Source organism: Panonychus citri, unplaced genomic scaffold (genome assembly GCF_014898815.1).
Source record: "Panonychus citri isolate SS breed McGregor unplaced genomic scaffold, ASM1489881v1 Contig00049, whole genome shotgun sequence".
Lineage (NCBI taxonomy): Eukaryota > Metazoa > Arthropoda > Arachnida > Trombidiformes > Tetranychidae > Panonychus > Panonychus citri.
Window position 1 is genome coordinate 1,440,999 of NW_026515454.1, and position 19,771 is coordinate 1,460,769.

The window sequence follows — 19,771 nt, forward strand, 5'->3', positions numbered from 1 at the left end:
CCTGTTGGCCTTCATTTGTTTCTCTCAACGAATTAGAAACAAATAGTAACACGATCTTCATCATCATCTCTCTGAATTTAAAAATCTTTCAGAACAATATAATTATAATTACGATTCTAATCATCATCATCATCTCACTGATTATTACATTCTGATGTTTCACTCCGTATGGATATAAATATATCTTCACAATTCAAGGTTAACAATGGATAAAACAATTAACTCAGTTTAATCATCATCATCACCATCACCTTGATTTAACCTTACCTTTTGTTGTAATCATGTTAATAATACATAACAATCAGAATCAAACATTTTTGACTTGAATATTATTCAATTATTATCATTAGATTACAAGAAATAATATTAACAACAATCAACAAGTTTCTTAACACAATGTTAATTAAAGGGTGTTGAAACTTATCAATCACAATTATAATCAATTTGAAATCACTTTCGTGTATTAACCAAGTTGAAAAGCTTAATTATTATCATTAATTGATCCATTCAATTCATCAAAACTTTGTTTTCTCATTCACTGAGAAACTCAGACTCCATCGTATTGTTTGATTATTTACAAGCAAAAGAGTAATTATGACAATTAACAACAATTAACATTGATTTCTTTTTCTTTTTACAGGCAATTCAATTGTGTTAATTGTTTTTACAAAAATTTTCCATCGAATTGTAATTAATTGTTAATAACAAAACTTATGTGTTTCTATTTACAGATTGAATATGAAAAAAAGTTACATGAAATTGGAATACAAAAAAAAAGACTCAATTTGATTGTTGGTCAAATCACTCTAATTATATTAGCATTTTGTGTCAATTATCGTCACTTTGTAATCCGGTAATGTCTTAATCTCAGCATGAATAATTAAACCTTTTCACCAGGTGAACTGTACATTATGTTGTAATAAGGATCAGATGATTGGAAATCACTAAGATCAACATAATCCCGTCGGGAGCTTAACATTTGTCCAAGAATTAATTTAATTTGGGTAAAATTTGGCCGCTGTGAGGGATCATTGGACCAACACGCTTTCATTAGGGTATAAACCTCCGAGTTACACCAACGGACTGGTGGCCTTTCCATGGTGTAACCTTCTCGGACATTCTTGACCACTTCACTGGCCGTTAATCCGGGATAAGGTGTTGATCCAAGAGTGACAATCTCCCAAAGTAATACACCGAATGACCAAACATCCGATTTAGCGGTAAATATATTTAAGCTCAATGATTCGGGGGCCATCCAACGGATCGGCATCGCTCCTCGAGTTTTTTGTTCGTACCCATCGCGATCATAATTGATCGCATTTCGAGCTAATCCAAAATCAGCTACTTTACATACTCGATCTTTGGAGATTAGGATATTTCTTGCTGCCAAATCCCGATGGATTATCTGTGGATTAAGAGAGAGAGAGAAGAGAAAAGTAAGTTACAATTAAATTTACAGAATAATTAACATCTTGTTAACTGTTTTCTAATTGTTGTCATTTTCACTAATTGTGATCATTATTTCATATTGTAAGATGAAAATTGTTGTTCAGAGGAAGTTGATTGTTTGATTTCCTTTTCTTATTGCACAATTAAGATTCAAATGATAAAAGTAATTTAGATAATTTGATAATTTTTCCATTTTTAAACACTAATTGTTATTAACAATTAATTTCAATCTCAACACAATCACTTTCATCGTTATGATTACTGGCAAAATCTGATCATTTAAACAACTAAATTAAATTATTCAATTCAATGACTTAAAATTTATGGCGAAAAAGATTAAGTTAATCGTTGAAAGTTATTAACCCTTAAGCTTAATAACTGAATCGAAATTATTAACCTAATCATCATCAGAACAACAATCAACTGATACAATTAAACAACAATACAATTCAACTTCAAATGAAAATAATCAACGGATGAATAAAATAAACATTTCAAGAGGAAAAGTAATACAAAATTTTGATAGAAAAGGATAAGAAAATCATCACTTTGAATTGTGATTAAATCAGACAATTAGGATTCTATCAACAATTAACAAGAAGCAATTAAATTATCGGTAACAATTAATTTACTCCATAGCTCGATATGAACTCCATTCCTTTGGCAATATGATATGAAAATAAGATTAAATCAGCGATTGTGAATCGATAGTAACCATCATTGTAATAGCGATTATCCTTTCGATATTGTCTAATGTAATTAAGTAATTTCCCATGTTCAACGTATTCCATGATTAGATAATATGGAACTAAATTAAGAAAAAGAAAACACAATTAGTAAATCATGAAGAAAAGCCAATCAATCATTGAAAAACTGAAAGTCCTTAGAGAAAATGATTAGGAGTTAAATTGAGATTTAGAAAGTAAATTAACAGTCAAGGATTAGATTAACATGATCATCATTTCAATGTAATGAAACTCATCTCATAAAATGATTAGTAAATTGTTAGTAGATGATTAACTTTACCAAGTTAAATTGTTACAAAATTAAAATGCACCTTAAGGTAAACCAACAACAAGGTTAACAATTAACCAAAGCGCAACAATTATCAATATATAACAGCAAGGATGTTTAATTGAAGTTAACAAAAAGTTAATCATATCGGACAATTAAGCAAATTGTAATCAAAAGTGAAAATCAGAAACAATTAAGTTTACTAACCAAACAAAAAATTAGAAAGCTAAAAATATCATTGATGTTATCATATCGTAACTTTTGATCACAATCAAATTAACTTACTGAATAGTTAATTAAATTATATTGACCCTAAATCATGATAATATTACAATCAACCTTTAATTAACCTCTATAGTTGAACAAACTAATTAGACAGAGTAAACAATTAAGTGTCTCAATCTGAAATGAGAAAATATTTAATATCAAGCAAAAAAGATTCAATTTTTTTTTCCTGTCAACCATAAACTAAATTAACTAAACAATCAACTAACACATCCCAATGATTTAAATGTCACCAAGATTAATCGGTAAGTTAATCATGATGATTTACCATGCATTCATCAGTGAAATTAGGTCAAGTCTAATTTTAAAGATGATCTTGTTTTTCATGTAAATCAAAAATCAACTGATCACTAAATTATGATTACATGTTAATCAGAATTAAATTGTTTAGTTAGTAGTAGGTAATTCATATGGTAACAATTTAAACTTTGCTTGAAATAATTTTCCATCTCTCATCATGCTGATAATTTAAATTACCATCAAACAATTTAATCTGATAATATTATCAAAATCATTATCATATAATAATAATAAGCTACTGATTGTTAACCATGATTAACATATATTAATTCATAATCATCATCAAATATATTATAACAATTAATTTTTACTGGACAATCTAAAATAACCACATAATAACAATTTAATCGGGTTAAATCATCAACTTATTGACCATAACCAAATTAACTGATTAGATTAACACTAACAAGGATTAAGATGACAATATGAATTTAAGTTAAATATAAGACGATATCCAATTATTATATTGTTAATATAATAATAAAATACTAATATAAATATAAATATAACAACAATTGAAAGGCCTGAAGGTGAATTAATAAATTGTTGTTATAAAAGTTTGGTAAAAAAAAAGTTAACTAACTAACTTAATATGAAAAAAAAATCAAACTTTTAAATTGTTATTACAATCAACTCGAGCCAAGGAAAAATGGTTAATATACAAACAGTAACAATTAATTGATGATGATTACATGAGGATAATGAAGGTTAGGTGAAGATGAATAAAGGTAAATCGTGATTGACAATTTACTAAATAATTAGAATCAAAATTAGTTGTAATCATCACAATTAGTGAGGTAAATATCAAACCTTTTTCAGTGCAACAAGCTAAAAGTCGGACAACATTTGGGTGTTTACCCAATTTCAGCATAATGTCCAGTTCTTGAAGTAAATCCTCCCAATCTTTATCACCACAATCAGCTAATAATTATGATTAGTTGACCACAATCAGGTACAATTAAATAATTATTGTTGACCATCATTGAGAAAGTACATTGAAAAAGATTCACCATAACGTTATTAATATTGGTCACCATTTTTTTCATTGTCATCAAAAGTAATCAGCGAGAAAAAAAATTAAGAAAAAAAAACAAATTAGTTTAATTCAGTTACATGTATTAACAATTATTCAACCATCATCATGATTAAGCTTTTGATTATTAACCTTACTGGATTATCGTCATCGTAATTACTGATGATGATTGGTAGTATTTTCAACAAATCAACTGATTGTGTATAACTAATCATCAATTGACAGTTGTACTTGATTGTGAAAAGTTTAATTAGTACGCCGAAATCAAATTATTTCTTATTAATCATGATGATAATTGTGACAATTATAGATTAATTTTGTTGTATTGATTAATCAAATGAGGTAACATTGAAAAATCAACAATAGCAACAAAGATAAACAATCAACTTGACAATTGATTGACTTTCAAATTGATTAAGGCGGCTTATTCAATCTTAATTGTGATCAAATTTTCTTGTTGATTGTTTAATTGTTGGTCAATTTAACTCAATTGGGTCTTACGTTTGTTGGTTTTCACGGCAACATATGATATCTCACGGAAATGAGTAATTCTGGCCTTCCAAACTTGACCGAAATTTCCTTCGCCCAGAATATCAAGTAACTCTAAATTGTGACGAGGGTATTCAATGGAGAAGGTCCGTTTTTTTCGGACAATGGGGGAGGTGATTAAATCTTTATCATCGTGAGTGGACATCATCTCATCGGATCCCAATTTAATTGTACTCTCATCTTTACCCTCGTAACGATAAGGACGAATGTAATTCCCATGCCAGCCTTTGGAAGCCATAACTTTCTTATTCTCTTGTTTTTTTCTTTGATTCTAAATTATTATTAGAAAGAAATGAATTAACAATTAACAGATGAACAATTAAAAAGATGACAATTGAAAAAAAATATTGCAATCAGTAATCAACAATCCTGTAAATCAATTTGATTTCATTTGTTTTATCAAACTTAACAAGTTTCCAGCGACAATCAACTATTGATTGTTGTTAAACTTTTTCAGGATATAATTTTCAACGATTATCATTATAATAATTAAGTAATTATGTTGATTATTAACATTATTCCAATCAATATGTAAAGTTAATCAATTAGCCGTATAATCAGTTATCCAATTAAGTTTGATAATTGTTGTTGTTATTGATGTGTTGATGGTTGATAAACTTTACAAATTCAATATCAATCAATTGTATCAATTGATTTAGTTAATCTAAATTGTATTACTATCTTTTTGTTGTTTACTTAATCTAATTAGCTAATTGGGGATGAAACAGCTAATCACCTTGAAACATGATTTACGAAAATAATTAAGCCAATAAACTAATCCACCAAGAATGGCTGGGACAATACCGATAATGGCAACAATATAAATCTTTGTTGATGCATTGTAAATGTTAGTGGTTGGAATTGATGATGAAGATGAAGATGATGAAGATGAGGATGAGGATGAGGATGAGGATGGAGTCGCATTATGAGATCGTTGATTAGCATCTGAAAAGACAGAAAAACAATTAAATCAATTAGCAATTTAAGTAACTTTTCAACTGGAAGGTTAATCGTTATCGCAAAAAACATCATTACAACAAGAGGAATTGAGTTAATATTATATTTCAAAGGGAATCTAAATTAATTGGGTTAATACAATTGTTAATGAAACTGTTAGTTAATTGTTGTTTTGATGATGAAATACTAATAATCATATTGGTGTATTATGATTTGTAAGTATTCATTTGATTGTGATTATTTGTTTTCATTTAAAGTTTTTACAATTGTTGTGATTACTTTGTGTAAATGCCTCAGGTTATTAATTGTTATTATTTAGTTAATCATTTATTTTTTAAATATATTTTCTTGCTGATTAATATTAACAACTTTCACTTTATTTTTTTTTCTTCTAACAATTAATAATCATGATGATAATAATATATATTACAATTGACCTCACTTAATTGTATTCATCATTATCATCATTCAATATTATTAAATGTTAATCACAATCAACAACAATTAAAGGAAAGGTTAGTCTTCACAATAATATTCATCTTCCTTTGATGATTAATCTTAATGATTTTTCAAGGTTTCTCATTGGTAACAATTTAAATTTAAATTAACATAAAAATTACGATTTTTTCATTGGAAAATGTTGGAATTAATTTACTAATTGTAATTGAATTTAATGATGATATTGATTGTCGACTTAATCAATTGATTCTCACGATTAGAAAACATTTTATTGTTATAAGAACCACTTTGATTGTGTAAAGTTTTTTAATTGTTGGTGAGATAATGATGATTATTATTACATTTCAAATACTCATCAACAATTAATATTAATTGACCATCAACTAATTACAATACAATTAAATTTACAATACATTAACCTTGTCCTAATCTTTCAAGTAAATTGTTGATAATGTTAATTTAATTACAATTATCCAAGTTAATTAATATTGTTACTGTTTTTTTTTCACTAACTCTAATTAGACAATTGAACTTCAACCACTTCGTTAAATCAATTACTTTGTTCACTAATTTAATTATCTAATGAAAAATTAGGAAAACATTTTGATTAGATGAAAGGATTAACAATGATCAGTGATCAATGATCATTATTGTCAATTTAATTAAACCGATCACAATTAACACCATCAAGAATTAAATATTGACCTGTAACCGAATCAAAATCAATTGGATTAATCTGAAGAAGGAAAAAGTTAATTTAATTTATATAATTTACTCATTTTTAATTTTCCTGATTAGTACAATCAATTTAATTTTCATTATCAAGATTCACTCATTCACCAAGTGGGGTTAATTTATTGATTGAATTGATTGTTTGTGATCAAATTGGATACAACTAAATTAACTGATTGTAAAAGTTTTCTTTTCTCATCTGATCAATTCAGTCAAACTGAATCAAATTGATTAATTGGTCACAAAGATCAACAATTAAGAAATCCTTTAACCACCAATGACAATCCTTTAATTGTTGTTAATAGCAAGAGCATGAATCAAGGATGAGCTTAAATAATACTTATTAACATGATTTTGGTTGCGAAAAAGTTATCAACAATTAACCAACAATTTAAAGGAAAATTTTATCCATATATTTGATCAACAACAATGATAATGATGATGTTTAAATTGCTGACAATGTTTTAAATTGTCCTAAATACAATATTGAATTACTGTCAACATGGCGTAATTATTTGAACGGTAATTGTTGTTAGCTGATTGTTGTTTACCCTTAACAATTAGGAGTCATCAAGATGATCATCATCATCACCAGTTGAGTACCAATTGAATGTCAATTTAAATGCAAACAAACAATTAATGATGACAATTTACCCTTGACATTGCAATGTCAAGGATATATTGAGTGTTTTTATCATTAAAAAAACAACAATTAACTAAAAACAATTATAATCATAGTGAATGTTTAAATGACAATAAATCAACAAACTCAAACAATCAATATTTATTACCATGATAATCAAAGGTATTAGAGGATAAACTTTTAACCGTCAGTAACAATCAATGATTAATCAACACTTCGATGAGGAAAATTAATCCAATAGTTTGACAATTAACACATTGTTACCTTAATATGTAAAATCAACTACAATCAAGCCTTAATTGCTGAGATAAAATTAAGATCAGAAACATTTTCGCTCCAATAGTTGATTAGATTGTCTTAGAGTCTTACAACTTTCCCTTAATTATGACCATTAATTGAATTAAATCATGTTATCAATGGATTCGTGATTAACTGATTTAAACAGAAAAATCGACAATCAAGTTGATGATCACAATCTAATCACTTATTCATGTAGTTAGTTGATTAATATTGAGATTAAAGTAAATCATAAATGTTAAGACGGAAGAGGAAGGATCAATGATATTGATATAACAATTAAGAAGATGATTAGTTTACAATCAACTCACGAGCCTTAAATGATTAACAAATGATTAAGTTCGATCATGTTTGATTTCAAATGATTTAATTCTGAGAGTTTCTTTTGGTCCTGGTTAAGAATCAATAGATTTTCCTAATTCTTGAAGGTCTGTTATTTAATAAGAGCTAATTGTAAACTAATCAATACAATCAAGTAATCTGATTGTTAATTAGTTCTTAATATTAGTTAATGATAACTGTTGATGATCAGAAACAATAAATTTTTCGTCAAACTGATCATTAAATTGTAATAACAATCACTTTCAACTGTAATCATAAATCACAGAAAAAGTGATAATCCAACACTATTATAATCATCAGTTAATTGTTATAGTTAAGTCACGATTAAATTAAATGATTAGTTTTTTAGTTAATAAAACACAACAGCAATTTGAATAACAGTTAATCAAGTGAAATTATTGAAATGATTAGGGTTGACAGTTTATCACATTAAGTATAACACAATCACCACAATTAAAGTTAAACAATCGTAATCATTGATTGATGAAGATGAATCAACAATTAAGATTATCATTATTATAGTAATACATATAATCAAGTAATATTTGAAGATGAGAAAATTAAATTGTTGCCTAACAATTTAAATGATGATTTTGTTATTATTATTCAGGTAATGATAAGTTATTGATTATTGAATCAATATGTATATTTTTTTTAACACAACATCACAATTAACTAAATTATGATGATAATGGTGATCATTATGACCATGATAAAGGTGAAAATTGAAAGGTAATTGTAATTAAGTTGATTGTTATAATACAAAAAGTTAGGGCTTAATGATAATATCAAATTAATTCAATAGATGAAAGTGAAATTAAAATGAAAATTAAGGAAGAGCTGATTGTTGATGAAATTAAGGAAGCCAACACTACAATCAAATTAATATTTTCAACAATTTATTTTACATTAAATGTATGTGATTGTAATTTAGTTAATGTAATCATTTAAATCTTAATGATGATTAAAGATTTTTAATCAACTTTTTTGCTTTAATGGTTAACGATTTGAGCAAAAACAAGGTTAGCAGAGGATTTCTAATTGTGTTACAGAAGAGTAACAATTAACTAACTATCATGAGAATTGTGATAATTGTCATCATGTCCAAAAACTAATTGTTACAATTAACTTTCCCTCTTTTCTGTGAGTTCTGATTAACAACAACAATTAACGTTTCATGTTAATCTACTGATTAAAATGATAATCATTTTCACACAATTTAAATGTAAGAAACAATTTTCATTAATAATTGTACAATTAACTAGAAACAATCAATGAAAATTGTGACAATTTAGTTTACACTAATCAAGGTTAGCTACTGATTAACTTTTTTAAATGTTTAAAAGTTGATCGAAACATTTAGAATACAATTAGAGGCACAAATTAGCCGAGGTCAGTGATTAAACTTAAGGTCTATGGTTAATAACTGTAATTACAATTAAAGTACATAGTAAATTGTTGGTTAGTGTGATTTATGACAAATTAACAGTCAAACAATTTAAGTTGTTTGAATGACACTTGATTACACAATCAAGGAAATGATCAGAAATAGTGATAACCCTGAAAACTTTTTGATTGATGATTTTTAAAGTAAAAAAAAAATCATTAAATTGTTACAACAAAATTGAATTAAAGATTGATTGTTGATGAAAAGACAACTTTTGAAACAATTAAAGACAATTAATTATACAAAAAGTTAATTGGTTTAGTGTCTTAATGATTAGTTACTGGAATCATCATTATGGTTAATTAGTTAATTGTTATTGTTTCTCCATCTACTCTGTATTAGCTTCCTTGATAGACAATAACAATTTAAAGGATTATCATTATCATGTGGACTGTTTAATCACAATTAAAGAAATAGATTTGAATCAAATCACGATATATTATAATAATCTAAATGGTTACTAATTGGATTTAGAAAACAATTTAATTCATGTTACACCAACAAATTGATCACGAATATAATTTAACTGCAATCGACAGGACAATTGTTTTTAATTGTTGATTAATATAACAACCACAATACGGAAACATTAAAAAATCATCTTCATCAACAGGAAGAGCTTAACAATCATAATGATAATAGTAATTGTTGGAGAGATTAAATTGTTAACCAAGAATTAAGATTAACTTAATTTTCTTTAGGAAAACAAAAAGTTAATCTGTTAATTCGTGAAGAATTGAAACAATCAAGTAAATCACAACAATTTTATACCTTTGATTGTTGTTATACTTTTCTGGTGATAATTATGATAATTGTGTATTAATTGTGACGATTGAAATAAGAGGATGATTTATGATTAAGACAAAAGTTAATTGTTATAATCATGAGAAGAGAAACTTTTAAATTGTTCTAAATTTAGAAATCACTTGTCTGATTTTGATTTGATTGTAAACGAATGGAAAATAAAATATAAATGGCAACCGTTAAAATCTAACACAATTAAGAGTGAAAATCAACCATTTCATTCAACAATCAATTCTAATTGTTAAAGGGATATTAGTTATCCCTTCGCTCTCTCTCTCTCTCAGCAATTAACTTTCTAAATTGTAAAGAAAAGTTTTTTCTTTGGATTCTTAATTTTAATCCTTCAATGGGATTGTGCTTGATTACTATTCTGATTGTTTGTGATTAAGATTAAGATTTTTGATTCAGATCATTAGAAACCATTGAAGCTTTTACATTATTTACAATTTCTGTGAACTTAAATCTTAAATTAGATACTGATCAGCTAATTGAGTTAATCAATGATCATACTAATCTTGTGAAAATAAAAAATTAACAAACAATTAAAGTTAATTGTTACTTGAGAACAATTTTTCAAAACAATCAATAACTTTTTAAAATAATACAATTAGTTTTATCAAGGAAGAAAAGTTTTTCCTCTTAAAGAGTAATTAACTTAATCAAATCAATCCTGTTAATTGTTTCTCAATAATAATAATATATATCAAATTATCAATAATAACTAACTATTAATTGTAATACATTTGAAGATACCAATTAAACTAATCAAATTGTCTGATTTTTTATGACAATCAGACAGCAAATTGACTTTTAATTATTACAATTGAGAAGGTAATAATTAATCGTAGATATAATAATTTAAATCGTAAAGATAATTAAATCATTTCGTACTTTTTTTCCAATATTAAATTCAACTGTAACGATATTGATTGTTTCCAGTGATTATATTGATTCACAATCAATTGGGATGATTTGAAAAATTCAATTGATTGATAATCATAATATCAAATTTGATACCTGGTTAATGTCAAGGTGTAATCAATAAATTGTAATCAACTAATAATAACAATTGAATTGTAAAAGTTAGATGATCAACAGATGACAGTAACTAAATCAAAATATACATTGAATTGATTTAAAGGTTGGGTTATCATCATAATCATCTTGATTATCATCTTAATCACCATTAAACATCATCCAATTGAAACTGGATTAAGAGGAATCTATTTTTTAATACTCTTATTATTATTATAACCGTGACGATTAAATTAAAATTAATATACATGAATTAACCCAGAAGTTGATGTTAACTTTAATCAAGAATCAAGTGTCATCCACTTACATTAATCATCAACAATCAAGCTTAATCATATTAAAAAAATAGTCAAAAATTTCAATCTAATAATAAAATCAACGAGTGATTTAGTTTAATTGTTCAATTGAAAAACAAAATCTTCATTTTTTTTTATCCTGGTTGATTGGTGGTCAATCACAAAATGGTAACAATTAAAAAATCATGATTAAGATGAGCTTTTCTTGACTGATCAACAAGTAACAATTAACTATAACAATCAATTTGTTTTCATCTTCATTTAGTAATAATTAACTCACGATTATCATGAAAAAAACAATCAGATTAATCTATTGATTGTTGTCTTAATTCAGTTTACAGTTTGTTAGTTTGTTAGTTGACTCAAATCAATTAAATATTATTAAGCTGATATATTGATTGTTAATGATGAGCATAGGTTAATCTAATTGTAACCTTTAATTGTTTGCTGTTGTGTTTGTTAAATCATTTTGATTGATAAAACAAAAAGATTACAAGTTAATCAAGTTAATTGTGCAAGTAGATGGATTAAGTTGACTTGCATGTCAATTACAATTAAGATGTTAATTATAAACACGAAAACAAATTGATCCAAATCATGAGATAATGATTAGAATCATTTTTGACAGACTTTTTCTCAAATTGTAAATGATTAACAAATTAATTCAATGAGAATCAATTGTTTGAATGGCTTTAATTGTAGTTTAGTCCATTACAATTAAAGTCATTCTTTACCTTAGAAATTTTTTTTTTGATTTAATTGTAATGGTCATTGAAAGTCTATTGTTAAACAACAATGAATGATAAAAGTAAATGATAACATAATCAGTAAATTGTGGTTGACCCTCAGAAATTGTTTAATTTGTATTAGAGTCAGGAAACAGATCTAAATCAACAACAATTAACTCCAATGAATATTAATCTAGTCAAGGGCATCAGGCAACAATTTACATGGGTGTTTGTTATTAAATTTGATTGTCCAGGTTTAGGTTAACTACCTGAGGAAGGACAGATTGAAACTTAATTGACTGATTTAATGATTTAGTAGCTGTTTAATTGTAAACTTAATTGTGTAGGTAGTTTAATCTATTGATACAATGGTCATTATTATTAATAATAATAACTAAATCTAAGAGGAGTTGAATCTTAATTGTTTGTTAATTGTTCTAGATCAATGTAAACATCATTGAAAATTTAACTTTAGTAAACAATTAGAGTTACAGTTGATTGTGATTGAAATTATAAACGGATTTGATTTCATTTTATAATTAAAAATGATGATTAACGCTCATCATTTTTTTCCCTTTAATTGTAATCAAGTAAATCGGTAGGATTTAACTCAACAATCAAGGTTAGCAAATCAATTTAATCAAAGTTTGATTGTGATTGGACAACCCGGATTCATTTTGTAACAATCAATTGATCCGTGCTAATTGTTAATCAAGAAAAACATTTGATATAAATAATTGTATCAATTGATTGTATTATAAATATCACAATCAATTTTCATGTTTGTTATTTGTTTTTTTTTCATCACAATCAATTATAAATTAGCTAATCAATTGTATGTCTACATTTCTTGAAATAACAATTAGTTAATTACGAAATAGTATTTGATCAATATGACCAACATCTAGACCAATTAAATTGTAACAATTTATAGTCTCAAGTAAATTAGATTGAATTTTTTTTGTCTATTAAAAAAAACGAGTAACCTTTATAATGATATGTTTTAATTGTAGTTAATTGTTGTCAGGTCAATGTTGTCCAACACCAAGAGTAATACAATCAACAATTTAATTCTTGTTATCACTAAATCAACAACAACATGATTAACAATCAAAGGGACAAAAATAAAAGGTAAGTAAGTGTTAACTAAATTAAATTGTAATAAGAAAAATTAAAAACTAATTCTATGAACAATTAAAATCAAATCTAAATGAGGGAGACAAAAGTATAAAAAAAAGTTAAATTAGATCAACTTAACTTCATGTATTAATATATATAATAGTAATCAACTAATTAAAAATTAATCAATTGTATTAACAATTAACTATCAACTGAATTATCATCACCATTACAATAAAAAGAGGTAACAATTTATTAATTGACTACAATTGGAAATATATAATAGATAATTATATATTCAATACATAACCAAATTCAAATCGTCACTATTATTTATTGGAGATACAGGTTAATAGTGAAGGAATTAGTTAATTGTCACGTTATTTCAAAGCAAAACAGGGCCAACAATTAAGAGAGTGATGGTGAGAGAGAGAGGCGATAAAAACAACAATTTAAATTAAAGTTAAATCATCAACTATTTCCGTCCAAAAAAGGGAATCATCAACGACTCTATTATTATTATTGATAATAAAGATGGTTGATTGATTGTGTTAACAATTAATAGATTGTGTTAGTTAGTTGATTAGTGAGCTGTTAATTCATAAAGGTGATTCCTTTAATTTACTAATTGTTAAGTTCCTTAAGTGTGTATGTTGATCAGGAACAATAAGAATCATCATTTAAATTGTGAAACGATTTTCGGTGAAAACAATTTGAATATAAAGATTAGGATAATGAAGATGATACCTGATGATTTTTATCATCGTTGTAATAGTTACAATTAAAGATAATGTTTCTAAATGATGATGAGGATCAAGAGGGGAATGATGATAAAAAGGAAGAAGACATAAAGATGACGATGATAATGACACATTTTCAGGTATTCTGAAGATGATGAGGATGATTATCTGTTAGGATATCAAGCAGAGCGGAAAGAGAGTCTCAAACTAATATATATCATGTTAGTAATAATAATGATGAAGATGATGATCATCATCATCCTCATCACTAACATGATGATGATGATGATGTGATACTTAAGTTTCCGTCTTTTCAAAATGTAAGTTAATCTGTTGCTTGGACAAACTGGACATTAATGATATAACTGCTTCTTAATTTTCATTAACTCTCATCATTTACCTTGTCAACTCTCTCCCTCTCTCTCTCTCTCTCTCATCTTCATCAACCTAATTTTCTTGATTATATTTCACTTTGTTGGTTAATTGTTAATCTAATCCCTTTCTTTCTTGATTGTCCAACACAATTTATACAAGTTATTAACATTTTAAATGAGAGGACAAATGTGTATGTGTGTTTTTGTGTGCACGTTAATCAACAGGTCTGATTATCAATCGTAGTAACTGTAAATGAAGATATTAAATGACTAGTGGTCAGTTTGAAGTGAAAGGATGTTACTCAAGTATCGAAATGCTTGATTAGATTAAGATTAGTCCAATAGAAAAGACATACAAACACTTGAGAAGACAAAAAAGATTATCAATTGATTGTTAGTTAATTGTTGTGAACAGTAAGAAGAAAAAAGGTGATGAGAGGGAGAGAGAGAGAGAGAGTAAAGTGATGTTTCTTGATAAGATGATGATTGAATGACAATAAGAAAATAATAATAGAGATTAATAGTCAATTGTTACCTTCGTCTTCGTCTTGATTGTGGTGAGGATTATCATCCGATTCCGGTGATCTGCTTGAAGATGATAATGATGTTGGTGTAACTGTTTCATCCAATATTGCATCATAAGGGATTAACTTTAGTTCCTTGAATACACTAGATCCATTTGAGATTAAATCTTCTGTATATAGGAAAAGGATTAAAGAGAGAAGACAATTAGTTAATTGGTGAACGAAATTGATGATTGTGACAACGGATTTTGGTGGTAAAGAAAAAACCATCAAAGCCAAAATTTGGCTGGCAAATTAACAAGCGAATCAGGTAAATGTGATGAGTCGTTGTTTTTTTTTATTACTTTTTTTTTCCTCTTTTCATCAAGTTAATCAAAATCATCTCAACACAGACACATTCACCTCACTAATTACCTGAGAAAATAATCACTTTGACAGTTTAATCATCTAATTTCATCTTATTAGTAACATTATTCAGTAGTTTTCTTACACGATGATTATGATTATGATTGGCGATTGAGAAAATGTATATTACTTTTTCCTACCTGTTGAAGGTTAACGATCGAGAACAAATTTTAATGATTTTCTACCTAAAAAAAAATGGTTACTATTAAAATTAACTCATGTGATGGTTGTTGTTGATTCTGATGATGATATTAACGATTATATTGATGATAATGGTGATGAAAATCATCACCAGATTCAAGGGTAAGGTTAATAAAAATAATTCCTTAGGCTCATTGGATAAGAAATAATATTAATAATAAAAATAATATATGGAGAAAGAGGAAACATGATAATGACGACAATGATGATTTCAGTTGATTAGCTTGTTTGGTTAATCATTTTGGTAAATTAAATTGTGTCTTTCATGATGATTGAAATCATCTAATGAACAAATTGTAAAACATGAGACACAAACCTTGATCAGAAAGGCCAATTAATAGGAGAAGAGGAAAATATAAACATAAAGTATCCATGGTTGATTATTGTGTTGATTGTGATTATCAAAATTTATAGGTAAACAATTGAGAGAAGACCCAAATTAATGAGAGAATTAACCAGTAAACAATTAACACCAGATAGTTGATTAGTCACATTTGAAGTAGACAATTGGACACAGAAAAGAAAATCACTTGAACCAATGATAAACCCAATGGATTACATATTATCTTAATCGCTTGGTAACAGTTGGATTAGTAAATGTAAATGTAATCAAAAATTCACAGAGAAACCAAAAGTCAATCCGTTTGTTAATCTAAACGTTAAATGACAATAACAACACTAATTAGAGACAATTAACATGATGACTCGTTGAAACTGTTGAAATGAGAGAGAGATGATGATGAGGAAAAAAGAAAATGACCAGAAAAAAGAGATGATTAAAGAGAATAGAATTTTAAATGGTTGAAAAGAGAAGAAAGAAAATTTTGAGAATAAACTTAAAGGAAAATGAGAGAAAAGAGAAAAATGTTGATGATGTGAGAATAGAAGAAATAAAAAATTCTATTCTACTTGTTTCTTGTCAACGGTGGTGATAAAGGTGAGATGATGAGGTGATGAGGTGATGGTGGAGGTAGAAATGGTGATCCTGTTGGTGGTGTGTTACTGTTTGGTGATTGATTGGTTGGTTGGTTTGTTAATTGACTGTTGATTGTTGATAGAAACTGAGAAATGTGATAATGTTTGTTGTTGTTGTTTCTTCACTTGCGTTCAGGTAGAAATGAAGTTTGGTTTGTTTTTAGTCGTCGTCCTCCAAAAGATCGACTTTTTCCATTGTGTTCATCATCTTCATCATCATCATCATCATCATGGTTTCAGGATGAAAAGGAGGATCCAAGAAGAAGAAGAACAAGTGGTAAGTAATTCTAAAAAAGAAAGAAAAGAAAGAGAAAATGTTGAACCAACGATTGAGAATCAACACTAATCCAGCAAAGAAAATGAGGGAAACTGTTTATATGAACATTCAACTCTTTCTTTTCTCTCTTTCGACCTTCTTTATTTTCTTCTCTCTCTCTTTCTCTTTTATCTTCCAGACTTCTCATCAATACTTGTAGAACTACTTTCTCTCTCTATCAATTATCATGTTCCATAATTTTCTTATCTCCATCCCTTCTTCTTCTTCCACTTATTGTGATCTTCATCTGATTGTTTCTTTTCTTCCAAAATCCTTTGTGTTCTTTTCTCTCTCATTTAGAGTTTTTTTCTTCTTCTTCTTCTCCTTGATGAAAGATCAGCTCATAGGAATATGAGTATTTCTATTTACAGGTAAAGTGAATTCCATGGTTATTAGAAGAAAAAATTCTTATGATTTCATTTGAAATTCTAAATTTGATGACCAAGGCCCAAGAAAAAACTCTTCTCTATTCTTGGTTATCATCAACAGGATAATCGCTGGTTAATCATTGGAGATGATGAATTGTGATAATTTAGAAAATTCATCAACCTGTTGGCTCCTTAATCAGGTAATCGATTTATTCTTACCCTTTCCATGAAAATAACAAGAAATTTGAATGGTTGAAATTCGTTGAATTCAGTTAATTTAATTAATCTCTTGATTGATCATATGTTGAATTTTGTTTACCTTTTAAAATTGTAGAGGTAAGTTAATTGTCCGATAAATAGTATTTGTATTGATCTTCAACTCTCTCTCTCTCTCTCTCTCTCTCTCTCTCTCTCTCTCTCTCTCTCTCTCTCTCTCTTTTATCTTCCAGACTTCTCATCAATACTTGTAGAACTACTTTCTCTCTCTATCAATTATCATGTTCCATAATTTTCTTATCTCCATCCCTTCTTCTTCTTCCACTTATTGTGATCTTCATCTGATTGTTTCTTTTCTTCCAAAATCCTTTGTGTTCTTTTCTCTCTCATTTAGAGTTTTTTTTTTCTTCTTCTTCTTCTCCTTGATGAAAGATCAGCTCATAGGAATATGAGTATTTCTATTTACAGGTAAAGTGAATTCCATGGTTATTAGAAGAAAAAATTCTTATGATTTCATTTGAAATTCTAATTTGATGACCAAGGCCCAAGAAAAAACTCTTCTCTATTCTTGGTTATCATCAACAGGATAATCGCTGGTTAATCATTGGAGATGATGAATTGTGATAATTTAGAAAATTTATCAACCTGTTGGCTCCTTAATCAGGTAATCGATTTATTCTTACCCTTTCCATGAAAATAACAAGAAATTTGAATGGTTGAAATTCGTTGAATTCAGTTAATTTAATTAATCTCTTGATTGATCATATGTTGAATTTTGTTTACCTTTTAAAATTGTAGAGGTAAGTTAATTGTCCGATAAATAGTATTTGTATTGATCTTCAACTCTCTCTCTCTCTCTCTCTCTCTCTCTTCTTTATCTTCCTGTCTTTCAGAAATCTTCATCTGGTTCATTCATGGGGCTCATTTATCGTATCGTTCAGCTGAATTAATGATTATTCTCATTGGAAATTGATAAGAATAAAATTGCAATAATAATATGATAGAACTGAATTTATCTATTTTGATAGATAACCAATCAATTGAAACTCTCACGGTGATCAAACTAATTACGGAATGATTTACAATCTCAGGTAAAGTGCTAGATATTTTGTTGATCATCATCAGCAACAATCAAGTGAATCAAATTTAGTGATTTGATTGATTGTCCAAGAAAATGTCTAATTGAGTAAAAAGCAATAACAGTAAATGAAATAATCCAATTGCGTGGGTTTTTAGAGTTTACAACAGTAAAGATCATATAAAAAGTAAGAAAAAGAGTTTAAATTGTTGTTAATTCCGGAAATTTGGTGTTTCTCTAATCATCCAGAGTAATATACTTTTCCAAGAGTTGGTTAATTTAATGGACAATTAACTAATTAACCGGGGAAAAAAACGAAACGAAATCCAGTTAACCAAAACGTTTGAAGATGCGGAGATAATGTTAATCCAATTTGATTATTTTACAGATTAACAATTTAAAATGAGAAAATTAATCATTCAAGGATATTAATTAATGTTCTCAATCGACTAATCAACTCTAATTCTGTGTAATTTGACTCCAATTTTAATTGTTATCAATTGAATTGAGTGAAAGTAAGAAAACGTTAGTTTCGTCATTAGTTTTAATTGTTTCGTTTTCTTTTTGATTATTCTTAGACCTGTCGAAGTATTTAAATTAGAATCCATTCTAATTGTTGATTAGAAGACAATTAATTTAGCAAAGTAACAAAAAAAGACAAACATTTGATACTTGATTGAAAATAAAAGTGACAATTGATTGATTGTTTATTGTTAACAATTTAATCCAAATTTAATCAAAAGTTAAATTAAAAGTTCATGTGACAGTTGTGTAGGCTTTTTAATTGTTCAATTTAATCAAAAATACTACTAATTGTAACAAAAATCTTCTTCTCTATTGATAAACTCTTTTAATTGTTCAACTTTTCTGCGTTTTAATTGTTCAATTATAATCAAAGAATTTACCTTGAGAAATGTTAATTTTACGACAATCAACTAATTAGAAACAGTTTTTCCCTTTTCCAATATAATTCACATTTGCAATCAGATGATATTTGAATTGTCTGTCAACAAATCAACTAATTGTTGTAATTGATTTCCAGTCTTGATCATTTCGAAAACGATTAATTGTTTCTTTTAATTTCG

General features: G+C 27.1%; 1 protein-coding gene and 1 long non-coding RNA gene across 4 annotated transcripts; one reads left to right on the plus strand and one right to left on the minus strand.

Annotated features, from left to right (window-relative positions):
• Positions 1–611: 611 nt before the first annotated feature.
• LOC128385429 (tyrosine kinase receptor Cad96Ca-like) lies at positions 612–16,864 on the minus strand. The gene is made up of 7 exons (XM_053344290.1): positions 16,050–16,864; positions 15,139–15,297; positions 5,367–5,575; positions 4,583–4,901; positions 3,859–3,969; positions 2,082–2,257; positions 612–1,405 (listed from the first exon to the last, which is right to left on the minus strand). The coding sequence occupies exons 1-7, from the start codon at positions 16,105–16,107 to the stop codon at positions 881–883; spliced, it is 1,557 nt and encodes a 518-aa protein (XP_053200265.1). The 5' UTR covers positions 16,108–16,864; the 3' UTR covers positions 612–880.
• Positions 16,846–19,668, plus strand: LOC128385452 (uncharacterized). Of its 3 annotated transcripts, none has more exons than XR_008324732.1 (4): positions 16,846–16,985; positions 17,360–17,395; positions 17,471–17,592; positions 18,502–19,668. It is a non-coding gene; the product is annotated as an uncharacterized LOC128385452 (long non-coding RNA). The 3 variants fall into 3 exon arrangements; XR_008324733.1 differs by lacking the exons at positions 17,360–17,395; positions 17,471–17,592 and adding exons at positions 18,003–18,076; positions 18,151–18,408 and having other exon boundaries at positions 16,877–16,985; XR_008324731.1 differs by lacking the exons at positions 17,360–17,395; positions 17,471–17,592 and adding an exon at positions 18,003–18,408 and having other exon boundaries at positions 16,877–16,985.
• Positions 19,669–19,771: the final 103 nt, after the last annotated feature.